A 19,872-nucleotide genomic window follows, 5' to 3' on the forward strand; every position below is an offset into this window, starting at 1 on the left:
TAAGGTGTGTATACTTCCTGTGTGGGTAAGGTGTGTATACTTGTGTACTTCCTGTGTGGGTAAAGAGTGTGTACTTGTGTACTTCCTGTGTGGGTAAAGTGTGTGTACTTGTGTACTTCCTGTGTGGGTAAGGTGTGTATACTTGTGTACACTACTTCCTGTGTGGGTAATACTTGTGTACACTACTTCCTGTGTGGGTAATACTTGTGTACACTACTTCCTGTGTGGGTAAGGTGTGTATACTTGTGTACTTCCTGTATGTGTCAGGTGTGTATACTTGTGTACTTCCTGTATGTGTCAGGTGTGTATACTTGTGTACTTCCTGTATGTGTTAGGTGTGTATACTTGTGTACTTCATGTATGTGTCAGGTGTGTATACTTGTGTACTTCCTGTATGTGTCAGGTGTGTATACTTGTGTACTTCCTGTATGTGTCAGGTGTGTATACTTGTGTACTTCCTGTATGTGTCAGGTGTGAATACTTGTGTACTTCCTGTGTGGGTAAGGTGTGAATACTTGTGTACACTACTTCCTGTGTGGGTAATACTTGTGTACACTACTTCCTTTGTGGGTAAGGTGTGAATACTTGTGTACTTCCTGTGTGGGTAAGGTGTGTATACTTCCTGTGTGGGTAAGGTGTGTATACTTCCTGTGTGGGTAAGGTGTGTATACTTGTGTACTTCCTGTGTGGGTAAAGTGTGTGTACTTGTGTACTTCCTGTGTGGGTAAAGTGTGTGTACTTGTGTACTTCCTGTGTGGATAAGGTGTGTATACTTGTGTACACTACTTCCTGTGTGGGTAATACTTGTGTACACTACTTCCTGTGTGTGTAATACTTGTGTACACTACTTCCTGTATGTGTAAGGTGTGTATACTTGTGTACGTCCTGTATGTGTAAGGTGTGTATACTTGTGTACTTCCTGTATGTGTCAGGTGTGTATACTTGTGTACTTCCTGTATGTGTAAGGTGTGTATACTTGTGTACTTCCTGTATGTGTCAGGTGCGTATACTTGTGTACTTCCTGTATGTGTCAGGTGCGTATACTTGTGTACTTCCTGTATGTGTAATACTTGTGTACTTCCTGTATGTGTCAGGTGTGTATACTTGTGTACTTCCTGTATGTGTAAGGTGCGTATACTTGTGGACTTCCTGTATGTGTCAGGTGCGTATACTTGTGTACTTCCTGTATGTGTCAGGTGCGTATACTTGTGTACTTCCTGTATGTGTAAGGTGTGAATCCTTGTGTACTTCCTGTGTGTGTAATACTTGTGTACTTCCTGTATGTGTCAGGTGTGTATACTTGTGTACTTCCTGTATGTGTCAGGTGTGAATCCTTGTGTACTTCCTGTATGTGTTAGGTGTGTATACTTGTGTACTTCATGTATGTGTCAGGTGTGTATACTTGTGTACTTCCTGTATGTGTCAGGTGTGTATACTTGTGTACTTCCTGTATGTGTCAGGTGTGTATACTTGTGTACTTCCTGTATGTGTCAGGTGTGAATCCTTGTGTACTTCCTGTATGTGTCAGGTGTGTATACTTGTGTACTTCCTGTATGTGTCAGGTGTGTATACTTGTGTACTTCCTGTATGTGTCAGGTGTGTATACTTGTGTACTTCCTGTGTGGGTAAGGTGTGAATACTTCTGTACTTCCTGTGTGGGTAAGGTGTGTATACTTGTGTACTTCCTGTGTGGGTAAGGTGTGTATACTTGTGTACTTCCTGTGTGGGTAAGGTGTGAATACTTGTGTACACTACTTCCTGTGTGGGTAATACTTGTGTACACTACTTCCTGTGTGGGTAAGGTGTGAATACTTGTGTACTTCCTGTGTGGGTAAGGTGTGTATACTTCCTGTGTGGGTAAGGTGTGTATACTTCCTGTGTGGGTAAGGTGTGTATACTTGTGTACTTCCTGTGTGGGTAAAGTGTGTGTACTTGTGTACTTCCTGTGTGGGTAAGGTGTGTATACTTCCTGTGTGGGTAAGGTGTGTATACTTCCTGTGTGGGTAAGGTGTGTATACTTCCTGTGTGGGTAAGGTGTGTATACTTGTGTACTTCCTGTGTGGGTAAAGAGTGTGTACTTGTGTACTTCCTGTGTGGGTAAAGTGTGTGTACTTGTGTACTTCCTGTGTGGGTAAGGTGTGTATACTTGTGTACACTACTTCCTGTGTGGGTAATACTTGTGTACACTACTTCCTGTGTGGGTAATACTTGTGTACACTACTTCCTGTGTGGGTAAGGTGTGTATACTTGTGTACTTCCTGTATGTGTCAGGTGTGTATACTTGTGTACTTCCTGTATGTGTCAGGTGTGTATACTTGTGTACTTCCTGTATGTGTCAGGTGTGAATACTTGTGTACTTCCTGTGTGGGTAAGGTGTGAATACTTGTGTACACTACTTCCTGTGTGGGTAATACTTGTGTACACTACTTCCTTTGTGGGTAAGGTGTGAATACTTGTGTACTTCCTGTGTGGGTAAGGTGTGTATACTTCCTGTGTGGGTAAGGTGTGTATACTTCCTGTGTGGGTAAGGTGTGTGTACTTGTGTACTTCCTGTGTGGGTAAAGTGTGTGTACTTGTGTACTTCCTGTGTGGATAAGGTGTGTATACTTGTGTACACTACTTCCTGTGTGGGTAATACTTGTGTACACTACTTCCTGTGTGTGTAATACTTGTGTACACTACTTCCTGTATGTGTAAGGTGTGTATACTTGTGTACGTCCTGTATGTGTAAGGTGTGTATACTTGTGTACTTCCTGTATGTGTCAGGTGTGTATACTTGTGTACTTCCTGTATGTGTAAGGTGTGTATACTTGTGTACTTCCTGTATGTGTCAGGTGCGTATACTTGTGTACTTCCTGTATGTGTCAGGTGCGTATACTTGTGTACTTCCTGTATGTGTAATACTTGTGTACTTCCTGTATGTGTCAGGTGTGTATACTTGTGTACTTCCTGTATGTGTAAGGTGCGTATACTTGTGGACTTCCTGTATGTGTCAGGTGCGTATACTTGTGTACTTCCTGTATGTGTCAGGTGCGTATACTTGTGTACTTCCTGTATGTGTAAGGTGTGAATCCTTGTGTACTTCCTGTGTGTGTAATACTTGTGTACTTCCTGTATGTGTCAGGTGTGTATACTTGTGTACTTCCTGTATGTGTCAGGTGTGAATCCTTGTGTACTTCCTGTATGTGTTAGGTGTGTATACTTGTGTACTTCATGTATGTGTCAGGTGTGTATACTTGTGTACTTCCTGTATGTGTCAGGTGTGTATACTTGTGTACTTCCTGTATGTGTCAGGTGTGTATACTTGTGTACTTCCTGTATGTGTCAGGTGTGAATCCTTGTGTACTTCCTGTATGTGTCAGGTGTGTATACTTGTGTACTTCCTGTATGTGTCAGGTGTGTATACTTGTGTACTTCCTGTATGTGTCAGGTGTGTATACTTGTGTACTTCCTGTGTGGGTAAGGTGTGAATACTTCTGTACTTCCTGTGTGGGTAAGGTGTGTATACTTGTGTACTTCCTGTGTGGGTAAGGTGTGTATACTTGTGTACTTCCTGTGTGGGTAAGGTGTGAATACTTGTGTACACTACTTCCTGTGTGGGTAATACTTGTGTACACTACTTCCTGTGTGGGTAAGGTGTGAATACTTGTGTACTTCCTGTGTGGGTAAGGTGTGTATACTTCCTGTGTGGGTAAGGTGTGTATACTTCCTGTGTGGGTAAGGTGTGTATACTTGTGTACTTCCTGTGTGGGTAAAGTGTGTGTACTTGTGTACTTCCTGTGTGGGTAAGGTGTGTATACTTCCTGTGTGGGTAAGGTGTGTATACTTCCTGTGTGGGTAAGGTGTGTATACTTCCTGTGTGGGTAAGGTGTGTATACTTGTGTACTTCCTGTGTGGGTAAAGAGTGTGTACTTGTGTACTTCCTGTGTGGGTAAAGTGTGTGTACTTGTGTACTTCCTGTGTGGGTAAGGTGTGTATACTTGTGTACACTACTTCCTGTGTGGGTAATACTTGTGTACACTACTTCCTGTGTGGGTAATACTTGTGTACACTACTTCCTGTGTGGGTAAGGTGTGTATACTTGTGTACTTCCTGTATGTGTCAGGTGTGTATACTTGTGTACTTCCTGTATGTGTCAGGTGTGTATACTTGTGTACTTCCTGTATGTGTCAGGTGTGTATACTTGTGTACTTCCTGTATGTGTCAGGTGTGTATACTTGTGTACTTCATGTATGTGTCAGGTGTGTATACATGTGTACTTCCTGTATGTGTCAAGTGTGTATACATGTGTACTTCCTGTATGTGTCAGGTGTGTATACTTGTGTACTTCCTGTATGTGTCAGGTGTGTATACTTGTGTACTTCCTGTATGTGTCAGGTGTGTATACTTGTGTACTTCCTGTATGTGTCAGGTGTGTATACGTGTGTACTTCCTGTATGTGTCAGGTGTGTATACGTGTGTACTTCCTGTATGTGTCAGGTGTGTATACGTGTGTACTTCCTGTATGTGTCAGGTGTGTATACTTGTGTACTTCCTGTATGTGTCAGGTGTGTATACTTGTGTACTTCCTGTATGTGTCAGGTGTGTATACGTGTGTACTTCCTGTATGTGTCAGGTGTGTATACGTGTGTACTTCCTGTATGTGTCAGGTGTGTATACTTGTGTACTTCCTGTATGTGTCAGGTGTGTATACTTGTGTACTTCCTGTATGTGTCAGGTGTGTATACGTGTGTACTTCCTGTATGTGTCAGGTGTGTATACGTGTGTACTTCCTGTATGTGTCAGGTGTGTATACGTGTGTACTTCCTGTATGTGTCAGGTGTGTATACTTGTGTACTTCCTGTATGTGTCAGGTGTGTATACTTGTGTACTTCCTGTATGTGTCAGGTGTGTATACTTGTGTACTTCCTGTATGTGTCAGGTGTGTATACGTGTGTACTTCCTGTATGTGTCAGGTGTGTATACGTGTGTACTTCCTGTATGTGTCAGGTGTGTATACTTGTGTACTTCCTGTATGTGTCAGGTGTGTATACGTGTGTACTTCCTGTATGTGTCAGGTGTGTATACTTGTGTACTTCCTGTATGTGTCAGGTGTGTATACTTGTGTACTTCCTGTATGTGTCAGGTGTGTATACGTGTGTACTTCCTGTATGTGTCAGGTGTGTATACGTGTGTACTTCCTGTATGTGTCAGGTGTGTATACGTGTGTACTTCCTGTATGTGTCAGGTGTGTATACTTGTGTACTTCCTGTATGTGTCAGGTGTGTATACTTGTGTACTTCCTGTATGTGTCAGGTGTGTATACTTGTGTACTTCCTGTATGTGTCAGGTGTGTATACGTGTGTACTTCCTGTATGTGTCAGGTGTGTATACGTGTGTACTTCCTGTATGTGTCAGGTGTGTATACTTGTGTACTTCCTGTATGTGTCAGGTGTGTATACGTGTGTACTTCCTGTATGTGTCAGGTGTGTATACTTGTGTACTTCCTGTATGTGTCAGGTGTGTATACTTGTGTACTTCCTGTATGTGTCAGGTGTGTATACGTGTGTACTTCCTGTATGTGTCAGGTGTGTATACGTGTGTACTTCCTGTATGTGTCAGGTGTGTATACTTGTGTACTTCCTGTATGTGTCAGGTGTGTATACTTGTGTACTTCCTGTATGTGTCAGGTGTGTATACTTGTGTACTTCCTGTATGTGTCAGGTGTGTATACGTGTGTACTTCCTGTATGTGTCAGGTGTGTATACGTGTGTACTTCCTGTATGTGTCAGGTGTGTATACGTGTGTACTTCCTGTATGTGTCAGGTGTGTATACGTGTGTACTTCCTGTATGTGTCAGGTGTGTATACGTGTGTACTTCCTGTATGTGTCAGGTGTGTATACGTGTGTACTTCCTGTATGTGTCAGGTGTGTATACGTGTGTACTTCCTGTATGTGTCAGGTGTGAATACCGTGTCTTTGCGGCCCAGGCTCTTGCTGTGGGAGCGAGAGCGTGTGATGTTGAAGAAGGAGTCTTTCTTTGAGGCCAGTGGAGGAGACGTGTTCAGATCACTTCCTCTGGAGGTCTGGAGGGGCGGGGACGCACTGGACTGAGCCTTCCCTGATAGGCTCTCCACGCTGGGGGAGGAGCTGAGCGCCTGAGGGCCCTGACCTGGAACAATCATGAGGACATTCTATAAGTGTAAAAAACACATGGCATAAAAACAGATGCAGGGCAACTATTACTATTATAACTATTCACATGAAAACAATCACAAAGCACGACTCAAGGCAAAGGAAGTGATACAAAGTGGTATAATATGTACAAACAGAGCCAAATGAATCATTATCAAGGTTAATTTGTTTTCAAAGTTATATTATATTAATATTCTTGGCCTTTCTAGACATTTATGTAACTTCGAATGTTGATCTGGTTATTTTGGAATGTCTCAGAGAAATAAAGATTAGGCTGAATAAAACTAGTAATATTCTTTTTTAAAACCTGATTGATTGATTAATTAATTGATTGCCTTTATTCTTTCATTCCTACTGGCAAAAACAGTCCTTTTAGAATGTATTTTCAGATATATTAAGAAATCTGATTAGATTTCAACTGAAATTCATGATTACATTTATAATTCCATGTAAATGTCATATTTTCCATAATTATAAGTACATTAGGAGTGTGGGTGGGTTCTGCGTGCATCAGAGTGCCCTGTGTGCTAATGCTGACCATTACAGCCTCATTCAAATGTAAATGAAATAGAAGCAATTAGTTTTAGTTTAGTTTTAGTTTTAGTTTTAGTTTTAGTTTTAGTTTTAGTTTAGTTTTAGTTTAGTTTTAGTTTTAGTTTAGTTTTAGTTTAGTTTTAGTTTAGTTTTAGTTTAGTTTTAGTTTAGTTTTAGTTCAGTTTAGTTCAGCTTAGCTTAGCTCAAGTGCTTCTGTCCACGTGTCGTCCCTGAGCAGCTGAAGAAATGATGGTGGAGTGAGCAGAGAAAAGCCAGAGCAGAACATGCAACAGACGTCAAGCCAGCATGGTAACCATGACGGTGGTAACCATGACGGTGGTTACCATGACGGTGGTTACCATGACCGTGATGGTGGTTACCATGACCATGACGGTAACCATGACGGTGGTAACCATGACGGTGGTAACCATGACGGTGGTTACCATGACCGTGATGGTGGTTACCATGACCGTGACGGTAACCATGACGGTGGTAACCATGACGGTGGTTACCATGACGGTGGTTACCATGACCGTGATGGTGGTAACCATGACCATGACGGTGGTTACCTGGAGCGCCAGCGTGAGTCTGACACACACAGGAGTCACACACACACACAGGAGTCACACACACAGGAGTCACACACACAGGAGTCACACACACACACAGGAGTCACACACACACACAGGAGTCACACACACACACAGGAGTCACACACAGGAGTCACACACACACACAGGAGTCACACACACAGGAGTCACACACACAGGAGTCACACACACACACAGGAGTCACACACACACACAGGAGTCACACACACACAGGAGTCACACACACACAGGAGTCACACACACACAGGAGTCACACACACAGGAGTCACACACACACACAGGAGTCACACACACACACACACACACAGGAGTCACACACACACACAGGAGTCACACACACACAGGAGTCACACACACACAGGAGTCACACACACATAGGAGTCACACACACACGAGTCACACACACACGAGTCACACACACACGAGTCACACACACACGAGTCACACACACACAGGAGTCACACACACACAGGAGTCACACACACACAGGAGTCACACACACAGGAGTCACACACACAGGAGTCACACACACAGGAGTCACACACAGAGGAGTCACACACACACAGGAGTCACACACACACAGGAGTCACACACACACAGGAGTCACACACACACAGGAGTCACACACACAGGAGTCACACACACACAGGAGTCACACACACACAGGAGTCACACACACACAGGAGTCACACACACACAGGAGTCACACACACACAGGAGTCACACACACACAGGAGTCACACACACAGGAGTCACACACACACAGGAGTCACACACACACAGGAGTCACACACACAGGAGTCACACACACACAGGAGTCACACACACACAGGAGTCACACACACAGGAGTCACACACACACACAGGAGTCACACACACACACAGGAGTCACACACACACACAGGAGTCACACACACACAGGAGTCACACACACAGGAGTCACACACACACAGGAGTCACACACACACAGGAGTCACACACACACAGGAGTCACACACACAGGAGTCACACACACACAGGATTCACACACACACAGGAGTCACACACACACAGGAGTCACACACACACAGGAGTCACACACACAGGAGTCACACACACACAGGAGTCACACACACACAGGAGTCACACACACAGGAGTCACACACACACAGGAGTCACACACACAGGAGTCACACACACACACAGGAGTCACACACACACAGGAGTCACACACACACACAGGAGTCACACACACACAGGAGTCACACACACACAGGAGTCACACACACACAGGAGTCACACACACACAGGAGTCACACACACAGGAGTCACACACACACACAGGAGTCACACACACAGGAGTCACACACACACAGGAGTCACACACACACAGGAGTCACACACACACAGGAGTCACACACACACAGGAGTCACACACACACAGGAGTCACACACACACAGGAGTCACACACACAGGAGTCACACACACACAGGAGTCACACACACACAGGAGTCACACACACACAGGAGTCACACACACACAGGAGTCACACACACACAGGAGTCACACACACACAGGAGTCACACACACACAGGAGTCACACACACACAGGAGTCACACACACACACACACAGGAGTCACACACACAGGAGTCACACACACACAGGAGTCACACACACACAGGAGTCACACACACACACACACAGGAGTCACACACACAGGAGTCACACACACACAGGAGTCACACACACAGGAGTCACACACACACAGGAGTCACACACACAGGAGTCACACACACACAGGAGTCACACACACAGGACAGAAGTGTTGACCCTGTTCCACTTAAGACGCCTGAAGCATTCTTCAAAACTGTTTATTCATTATGAATCAACACTTTGTTTTATCAATCCTAGTGAAGGTGCAATTATTAAAACGTGCAAACTAAAGGTAGTATTAGGAACTATTAAAATGTTTTTTTGGACAATCAACCCTTGACAATTAAATGATGCAAATATAAATATGAAAGCAGAAAAAGGAGTAAGAGAGTTTAAATATCCAGAGAAGTGTTTGTTTATAAAAGTGAAATACAGAACTATTTAGACTTCTATTTTAGGAAGAAAACCCAAATCTCACAAATCTGTATTAACAGTATTAATCCATTCATTTATTTTTGTCACGCCCTAAATCACAGCAGCATTTGCCTCAGTTCAACCATTTGTTACATTTTTAGAGATTCTTTCATAGTGCGACATGTGAATAATTGCAATAATAGTACGACCTGCATGAGAAGATCTCCTCTCTCCTTTTACATTTTAGTTTACTTTGATTTCACATATTATGTGAAATAATGTCCATAAAGAAACCCAAAACCTTTGGATCTAGAGTCTGGAAAAGCCAAAATGACCGCTCTCGGGGACAATTTTACAGACAGATTCATGGCTGTGCCATGGGCTCGCCCGTGTCTCCCATAGTGGCCAACCTGTACATGGAGCACTTTGAAAAGAAGGCACTGGCCTCATTCTCAGGCTCCGCCCCAAAACTGTGGCTCCGCTATGTCGATGATACTTTTGTAACAATCAAGAAACAAGAGCTGGAAACCTTCTCTGATCACATCAATGCTGTGGACCCACATATCAGGTTTACAAGAGAAGACGCTAAGGAGAACCGCTTGGCCTTTCTTGATTGTTCCACGGTCAGAGGAGAGGACGGGAAACTCCAAATAGAAGTATATAGGAAACCTACACACACGGACCAGTATCTGCTCTTTGGCTCCAACCACCCACTACAGCACAAGCTGGGTGTGATCAGAACCTTACAACACAGAGCTCAAGGTGTGTCCACCAGCTCAGAGGGCAAGAAGAAAGAGGAAAAACATGTCCGAAATGCCCTCTCAGCCTGTGGTTACCCCGCTTGGGCTCTCAACAGAGTGAAGAGAACCAAGAAGCAGGACAAAAGGGAAACTGAACAGAGAAGGAAGGGTGTTTCTATCCCTTATGTGTCTGGCCTGTCGGAAAAACTGCAGAGAATTTTTAGACAACACGAAGTCCCTGTTTATTTTAAACCAGGAAACACTTTAAGACAAAAACTGGTTCACCCAAAGGACAAGTTGCCGACTCAAAAACAGAGCAATGTAGTTTATTCGATCCAATGCAGTGAAGAAAGCTGTAAAGAACGGTACATAGGTGAGACAAAACAGCCTCTACACAAGAGGCTTTATCAGCACAGAAGAAATACAAGTTCAGGACCTCAGAGTGCCGTGCATCTCCATCTTGAAGCCTCTAATCACTCGTTTGAAGACGGTGAGGTGAAGGTTTTAAGCAGGAGAAAAGATGGTTTGAAAGAGGAGTCAAGGAAGCCATTTTTGTTAAAAAAGAAAGACCTTCTTTAAACATAAATGGAGGGCTAAGATTTAATCTTCCTGTTATTTATAATGGGTTACTGAACCCCTGGAAAGGTAGAGGACCAGTACCAGGACATTTAGATGCTAATCAGGTCCTCAGGGTGGTTGAGCCAGGGTCTCACAAAGACAAAGAGGATTCTAATAGCCCATTAAGATTCTGAATAGGCTCGGTAGATACAAGGGGGAGTTTCTGTTGAAACAAACAACTCTTTCTACTTCAGGAAGGCTCCGCCCAATGGGTGGGTCTTACCACAGAACAGTATTAATATCGGAGTTCTCGACCTAAATTCTTTTATTGACAATGACTCTTGGATGAGAGTCGAAACGTCTACTTTTTCAAACTGAGTCCAGATGAAACAACTGAAGCTTTTTCTACTACGCTCTCTGGATTGTTCTACAGATCAATATCATCAATATCTGGTCAGTCTGTAGTGACTGAGGTCGATTAGCCGGGAGACGCATGGTCCGCCCTCAGGAAAAAAGAAAGTCTTTTGATATCTGCAAAACCAATGAGCGAAACCAAACTGTTCATCAGAGGTGAGACAAGTGTGATTTAGTTCTGAAGGACTCTGACCTCTGACCTCTGCGTCTGACCCGAGGCCAGACTGTGATGACCAAACGCAGGCAAAGTGAGAATATTACATATTTATATGTTTGGATAGCTTTGTATTGGTGGTGGGGGACTTTTTTTTTACAGTTTTTTGAAGTACATTTGTAAGTGGTGTTTCTAGTGGTGAGGTTAAAGGTGAGAGTGAGTGGAACAGCCAAACGACAGTGAAGAAGCAAAGGGCTGTTTGAGCTTTGTGAAGGCGAAAGTGTGATCTGAAGGTACATTCACCATGAGAACTTTGGCTGTGGTGGTTTGATTGGCATGAAAATGTACACAGGGACTTTCAGGGATGGCACAGGTATAACCACGGCAACCATAAGAGACGACGAAACGGAGACGAAAACAAGGCTTCGGGAGATAAACAATCAAAGCGGATGACTTGATGATGGTCCTGAAACCATCACATCTGCACTGCCGCCTGTGGCTGGGAGAAGAGACTTTAAAGCAGCTCTGCTTGTGTCTCTGCATGGCCTAGCACCAAAGTACATCTCAGACATGTTAGTGCCATATGAACCATCTCAGACTCTAAGGACCTCAGGACCGGCCTCCTGCTGGTGCCAGAGTCAGGACTAAACATGGACCTGCCTCCTGCTGGTGCCAGAGTCAGGACTAAACATGGACCGGCCTCCTGCTGGTGCCAGAGTCAGGACTAAACATGGACCGGCCTCCTGCTGGTGCCAGAGTCAGGACTAAACATGGACCGGCCTCCTGCTGGTGCCAGAGTCAGGACTAAACATGGACCTGCCTCCTGCTGGTGCCAGAGTCAGGACTAAACATGGACCGGCCTCCTGCTGGTGCCAGAGTCAGGACTAAACATGGACCGGCCTCCTGCTGGTGCCAGAGTCAGGACTAAACATGGACCGGCCTCCTGCTGGTGCCAGAGTCAGGACTAAATATGGACCGGCCTCCTGCTGGTGCCAGAGTCAGGACTAAACATGGACCGGCCTCCTGCTGGTGCCAGAGTCAGGACTAAACATGGACCGGCCTCCTGCTGGTGCCAGAGTCAGGACTAAACATGGACCGGCCTCCTGCTGGTGCCAGAGTCAGGACTAAACATGGACCGGCCTCCTGCTGGTGCCAGAGTCAGGACTAAACATGGACCAGCCTCCTGCTGGTGCCAGAGTCAGGACTAAACATGGACCGACCTCCTGCTGGTGCCAGAGTCAGGACTAAACATGGACCGGCCTCCTGCTGGTGCCAGAGTCAGGACTAAACATGGACCGGCCTCCTGCTGGTGCCAGAGTCAGGACTAAACATGGACCGACCTCCTGCTGGTGCCAGAGTCAGGACTAAACATGGACCGGCCTCCTGCTGGTGCCAGAGTCAGGACTAAACATGGAGCGGCCTCCTGCTGGTGCCAGAGTCAGGACTAAACATGGACCGGCCTCCTGCTGGTGCCAGAGTCAGGACTAAACATGGACCGGCCTCCTGCTGGTGCCAGAGTCAGGACTAAACATGGACCGACCTCCTGCTGGTGCCAGAGTCAGGACTAAACATGGACCGGCCTCCTGCTGGTGCCAGAGTCAGGACTAAACATGGACCGGCCTCCTGCTGGTGCCAGAGTCAGGACTAAACATGGACCGGCCTCCTGCTGGTGCCCAGATTCTGTTTTTTTCCTGTTGTGTGAAGCACTTCGAATTGCCTTGCGTATGAATTGTTCTCTACAAATAAACATTCATCCATTATTGTTGTCTTTGATTTTATTTTACAATCACAATCTCTGGAAGTGTAAACTCTTCCTGTCATGTCAGTGACAGCAGCAGTGACTTCCTGTCATGTCAGTGACAGCAGCAGTGACTTCCTGTCATGTCAGTGACAGCAGCAGTGACTTCCTGTCATGTCAGTAACAGCAGCAGTGACTTCCTGTCATGTCAGTAACAGCAGCAGTGACTTCCTGTCATGTCAGTAACAGCAGCAGTGACTTCCTGTCATGTCAGTAACAGCAGCAGTGACTTCCTGTCATGTCAGTGACAGCAGCAGTGACTTCCTGTCATGTCAGTGACAGCAGCAGTGACTTCCTGTCATGTCAGTAACAGCAGCAGTGACTTCCTGTCATGTCAGTGACAGCAGCAGTGACTTCCTGTCATGTCAGTAACAGCAGCAGTGACTTCCTGTCATGTCAGTAACAGCAGCAGTGACTTCCTGTCATGTCAGTGACAGCAGCAGTGACTTCCTGTCATGTCAGTAACAGCAGCAGTGACTTCCTGTCATGTCAGTGACAGCAGCAGTGACTTCCTGTCATGTCAGTAACAGCAGCAGTGACTTCCTGTCATGTCAGTAACCGCAGCAGTGACTTCCTGTCATGTCAGTAACAGCAGCAGTGACTTCCTGTCATGTCAGTAACAGCAGCAGTGACTTCCTGTCATGTCAGTAACAGCAGCAGTGACTTCCTGTCATGTCAGTGACAGCAGCAGTGACTTCCTGTTTCCTGTCATACAGACCTTTGCTGAGCTGCACCGGCATGCTCTCCGACTTGAGCATTCGGTAGTGCGTGTTCTGCCCGTGAGGCTGGATGGGCGGTGGGGCGGGTCCAGAAGGAGGGTCCGCCAATGGGTGAGGAACAGCGGGTTCTCGTGTCCTGGTGGGGGAGGTGGGCGTAGACACTTGCACCTCTGTGTTAATTGGCTGGAAATTTCCCGCTCCTGCAGAAATGGCTGGGCCCATGAGCTTGCGTCCGAAGCTGAGCAGGCTGCTGGACACCTTGTTCATGTTGAGAGGGGCGGGTTTACCACTGCTCCTGAGGGCCAGAAGGACAGACAAAAGACCGTTAAAAGGGGGGCTAGTTTCATCTTCATTCACACCGAGAAGACCACCAATCAGTTTCATCACGGCTGCCAGATGGAATGAGAATAAAGGCTAAATGTACTTTTAGAAACTGCCCTGGCTGGAACCTCCTGAGTGTGACAGAGGGGCTTCCAGGGACAAACACTACAACAAACACAGTGTTTTTTTTAAATAAGGAGAAGAGACTGAGTGTGTGAGACACAGAGAGACAGAGAGAGAGACCATGTGCCGGCACATGGTGCTGCTGTAGCAGTTGAATGGGATGTGCCGTAGGGCCCCTAGGGCCCGCGGACCATGTGGATTGAGTAAACAAACATGGTGCGACACGTGACATTATTTGGAGAGTTCATAACTTCTACTGATAAACATACCAAAGGATGCACAGGGACTAGAGGTGAGCAGGGTCTATCAAACTACCATCGTTTTATCAACGCGGACGTCGTACTGCAGCAAGTGACATTTCCATATCGTAAGTTATGTTTTAATGCTTCTTTTTAAAACAAATTTGATGTGATGCCAGAATGTTTTGTTTTTTAGTCTTTTGAGGGGGGGGGGGTCCTTTTTCAGCTTCAACCTATTTAGAGATGATCCCTAATCGTGATAATGGTGAAGCTGGTCTGTGATGAAGCCAAATGTCTTATTGACCTTGAATTTGGCCAGTGTGACTGTGGCGTAGGAATCTTTCCCACGCTCGAGACATGTCCACGTGACTCCACAGACGAGCTGGACATGTCCACGTGACTCCACAGACGAGCTGGACATGTCCACATGAGGAGGACTTGTGCTACTTAAATGGCAGCAACAAAATGATTCTGATATAATCTAAATCTAGTGAACAGGCTGCACACCAGCGGTGCATCTATTATACATAATAATATTATCTTACATCATTGACATTTTGCTGGAGCCTTCTTTTTTGTACCACAGGGTTATTTTCCATTTCTTGCATTAGGGATGTGTACCGCTACGACAGACCGGATCTGGACTTGTAAAAACGTTTTAGTTCAGGTCCAAAAAAAACGAATAAAGCACTGACATACTATATCCCTATTGTTCTAGAATCTAGACCATCTTAAACCTTCCATTGATCGCAAAATTCGCGCTGGAAACGACGTAAACACTGCCATGCGCCGCTGTCAATAGAGCACACGGACCCTAATTAGTGACGCACGCGTCTTCAGGGAATAAGTTGAAGCCGGCGAAATAGGTTTAAAGATGCGAGAGACAGGAGCGCCTCGTACGTGTGAGAGACAGGAGCGCCTCAGACGGGAGCGCCTCGTACGTGTGAGACAGGAGCGCCTCGTACGTGTGAGACGGGAGCGCCTCGTACGTGTGAGACGGGAGCGCCTCGTACGTGTGAGACGGGAGCGCCTCGTACGTGTGGGACGGGAGCGCCTCGTACGTGTGGGACGGGAGCGCCTCGTACGTGTGAGACGGGAGCGCCTCGTACGTGTGGGACGGGAGCGCCTCGTACGTGTGGGACGGGAGCGCCTCGTACGTGTGGGACGGGAGCGCCTCGTACGTGTGAGACGGGAGCGCCTCGTACGTGTGAGACGGGAGCGCCTCGTACGTGTGAGACGGGAGCGCCTCAGACGTGTGAGACGGGAGCGCCTCGTACGTGTGAGACGGGAGCGCCTCGTACGTGTGAGACGGGAGCGCCTCGTACGTGTGAGACGGGAGCGCCTCGTACGTGTGGGACGGGAGCGCCTCGTACGTGTGGGACGGGAGCGCCTCGTACGTGTGAGACGGGAGCGCCTCGTACGTGTGGGACGGGAGCGCCTCGTACGTGTGGGACGGGAGCGCCTCGTACGTGTGAGACGGGAGCGCCTCGTACGTGTGAGACGGGAGCGCCTCGTACGTGTGAGACGGGAGCGCCTCAGACGTGTGAGACGGGAGCGCCTCGTACGTGTGAGACGGGAGCGCCTCGTACTTGTGAGACGGGAGCGCCTCGTACGTGTGGGACGGGAGCGCCTCGTACGTGTGAGACGGGAGCGCCTCGTACGTGTGAGACGGGAGCGCCTCGTACGTGTGGGACGGGAGCGCCTCGTACGTGTGAGACGGGAGCGCCTCGTACGTGTGAGACGGGAGCGCCTCGTACGTGTGAGACGGGAGCGCCTCGTACGTGTGAGACGGGAGCGCCTCAGACGTGTGAGACGGGAGCGCCTCGTACGTGTGAGACGGGAGCGCCTCGAACGTGTGAGACGGGAGCGCCTCGTACGTGTGAGACGGGAGCGCCTCGTACGTGTGAGACGGGAGCGCCTCGAACGTGTGAGACAGGAGCGCCTCGTACGTGTGAGACGGGAGCGCCTTGAACGTGTGAGACAGGAGCACCTCGTACGTGTCGAGCTGCAGAACCGTGTCTCCACATGTGAACACTGAAGCCGGTGAGATCGCTGGCTTTATCAGAACTGTTTTAAGCTGTGGCCACGTGCAATGTTGTGATGGTTAATGGATTGCGTGCGTCGGCGCGTGTTAAAGGGGCGGGGTCAGCGTGTTAAAGGGGCGGGGTCAGCGTGTTAAAGGGGCGGGGTCAGCGTGGGGTCTTGTCTGGGTGTAAATATGAATGAAATAACTGAAGTGTTATGTTGTGGTGTGATGTATTTGGCATTAAGTAAATACAAAGTAAAGTCAAAGTAATATTGCTTAATTGCTGCATTAATTAATTGGACTTTATATTTTGTAGTAGTATTTTGTTTGTATTTACAGTTGTTAAATATGGTCTGGTGTTTAATGCTGCTAATATGATGTATTATTTTGATTTGTTGTGTAAAATATTTTCATATTCTACTTTTGATACTGCTAAGTTGATGCTTTATAGTGATTCAAGTTGACTTTTATGATAGTTTTTGTAACTGTTATTTTACACTGTGACTTCATTATTTACACTGGTGTTTTGTCTGTTGGAAGGTTTGATCTGACTTTTGATGCCAATGGATCTGTAACATTAAAGAGTGAAATGTGTCTAAAGATGAAACATTGTATCAGATGAAACAGCTGCTTTGACCCTTGACCCCGACTGACCCTGTCAACAACACTCAACATGCTCTTGTTGTTGAGTTGAGTCTTAGTCAGTAGCTTGTGATTTGTAAGTTGTAACTTATTATAGTGTAAATAACAGTGAATAAACCAGACAAGTTGAGTTAATTTCAATCTGCAGTTAAGCCTTGTGTTTGATAGTCGTCCTTGTTCAAGTGTCTTCAACTTAATTGAGCGAAGTAGCTTGTGTTATAGTAGAAAAAGCTTCAGTTGTAGTCATCTGGACTCAGTTTGCAAAAATAGACGTTTCGACTCTCATCCAAGAGTCATTGTCAATAAAAGAATTTAGATCGAGAACTCCGATATTAATACTGTTCTGTGGTAAGACCCGCCCATTGGGCGGAGCCTTCCTGAAGTAGAAAGAGTTGTTTGTTTCAACAGAAACTCCCCCTTGTATCTACCGAGCCTATTCAGAATCTTAATGGGCTATTAGAATCCTCTTTGTCTTTGTGAGACCCTGGCTCAACCACCCTGAGGACCTGATTAGCATCTAAATGTCCTGGTCCTCTACCTTTCCAGGGGTTCAGTAACCCATTATAAATAACAGGAAGATTAAACCTTAGCCCTCCATTTCTGTTTAAAGAAGGTCTTTCTTTTTTAACAAAAATAGCTTCCTTGACTCCTCTTTCAAACCATCTTTTCTCCTGCTTCAAACCTTCACCTCACCGTCTTCAAACGAGTGATTAGAGGCTTCAAGATGGAGATGCACGGCACTCTGAGGTCCTGAACTAGTATTTCTTCTGTGCTGATAAAGCCTCTTGTGTAGAGGCTGTTTTGTCTCACCTATGTACCGTTCTTTACAGCTTTCTTCACTGCATTGGATCGAATAAACTACATTGCTCTGTTTTTGAGTCAGCAACTTGTCCTTAGGGTGAACCAGTTTTTGTCTTAAAGTGTTTCCTGGTTTAAAATAAACAGGGACTTCGTGTTGTCTAAAAATTCTCTGCAGTTTTTCCGACAGGCCAGACACATAAGGGATAGAAACACCCTTCCTTCTCTGTTCAATTTCCCTTTTGTCCTGCTTCTTGGTTCTCTTCACTCTGTTGAGAGCCCAAGCGGGGTAACCACAGGCTGAGCTTGTGTTATGCTGTTGTAACATTATGCATATATGGCATGGTTCAGGTCCGGCCCTAATGAGTCCGGACCTGAACCTAAACCTCTGGATTCGAATCCGGACTTGAACCTGAACGCGGGTTTAGGTCTGCGTCCCTATCTTGCATTGATAACTATAATTATGTAGATAATGTAGAGGTGGTGGGGCCTGTATTCTAATAATCCAAGATGAGTATTTAGAATAAAATTGTATTTTCAACTCCGACTTCTGGATGGTAGAGATGTGATTTGATAACGTGAAAATAAAATGTTATTTTGATTCCGTCCTCCCCACTTAAAAAATGCCAAGGAAAGTCCTTAAAACAACAAATGAAAAAACTCTGGCCTTACGTCTCATTGTGACTGTTACCCTGAGTGTACACAAGTGTGTGGAGCTGGACTGTGAAACACAGATGCCTGGTGTAGTACCGTGTTTTGTTCATAAGATCTGCTCCTCTGGTGTTGTAGTAGTCCAGGTTCTGTTGGAATTGGTAGTTGACTGGTCGAGGGTGATTCTGCAGGACACAAGACACATGTTCTTTAGCACAGCTCTGCTCTGGGGAGCGTCATCTTTACACATTTGGAGAGTTTCTTCACAAGAGGCAGCAGAGCCGTTTTTTGTCATAGATCAGAGAGCTTTAGCGGGGGTGGGGTTAGGGTAGAATTGTGGTCATGTGAGTTACACAGAAAACAGAGTCTGAGGCTAAACGAAAGCTATGGATGTAACTACGGTTCTATGAATCCGGGATGACCGCCAGAGGCGGTGCCTTAAGCACTGAATGATCATCTTTTGCTCATGCGCAGGTCCAGAATCTAATGACAACAACGTCACCGGTGACCTCTCTGTGACCCATGTGATTCTATATGTCATGTGACACCGAGAGATCAGTCCCAGGATTCATAGAACCGTAGTTACATCCATAACTTTCATTCTTTTTCATCCCTTCTGACCACCAGAGGCGGGGCCTTAAAGGTCCCATATCATGCAAATCGACTTTTCAGAGCTTTTAACCTTCTTACAGTGCTGTTGGTGTCTCATATATGTGGCAAGGTGTTTTTTATTTTTTGATAAATAAAGATCACTATCTATCTATCGGAAATTAATACATATAAATTGGAAATGTTTTGTGGGGGGCCGGATGACACCCATGGTATAAACTTTGCTGTGTCTTGGCTATGATTGGTAAAGAGGTTTTTAATCTCAATGGGACACTCCTGGTTAAATAAAAGTTAAATTAAAATATATTGTTCACATACTACTACATTCCTTCCTGTGATTTGTATGATACTGATGATACTGGTGATACTGGTGGAAAAGGAGAGCCCTTGTGCAGTTTACTTTGGGGTCTCGCAGGAAAAGAGCCTTCTGCAGCAGAGAGTTGATGTCTCCGATGGGAGGGTAATGCATGAGCAGCCCGAGGCACGTCTGGAAGTTACTTGCAATCACTGAAACACAGTGCAAGAAAAATAACTTTACTTTCAAATGTTTTGCAGTTGCTTTTATGCCGGCAAATGATTTCATACATAGGGAGAACAGTAACGTATGCTGCCAAACATTTTTAACTACCAAGTACTTTTTGCAGAAAACATGGTGGGTGGTAGCCGTCTTTCACAGAAACTTTACAAAACTAATGTCCAACAGCAAAAGAAT

At 45.9% G+C, this 19,872-nt stretch overlaps 1 protein-coding gene across 1 annotated transcript in view; it reads right to left on the bottom strand.

Moving 5' to 3' along the window:
* Positions 1–19,872, bottom strand: part of tbc1d5 (TBC1 domain family, member 5) — an 85,177-nt gene that overhangs the window by 22,675 nt on the left and 42,630 nt on the right. Inside the window, exons 14-17 of the mRNA XM_072447277.1 lie at positions 19,561–19,667; positions 18,651–18,736; positions 13,751–14,046; positions 5,952–6,151 (exon numbers count right to left, since the gene is read on the bottom strand). Coding sequence (XP_072303378.1) covers positions 5,952–6,151; positions 13,751–14,046; positions 18,651–18,736; positions 19,561–19,667 — 689 coding nt within the window. The remainder of the gene's footprint in view (positions 1–5,951; positions 6,152–13,750; positions 14,047–18,650; positions 18,737–19,560; positions 19,668–19,872) is intronic.

Source organism: Eucyclogobius newberryi, unplaced genomic scaffold, assembly GCF_026437365.1.
Source record: "Eucyclogobius newberryi isolate DKJ021-1_F unplaced genomic scaffold, fEucNew1.0.hap1 SCAF_16, whole genome shotgun sequence".
Taxonomy (NCBI): Eukaryota; Metazoa; Chordata; class Actinopteri; order Gobiiformes; family Gobiidae; genus Eucyclogobius; species Eucyclogobius newberryi.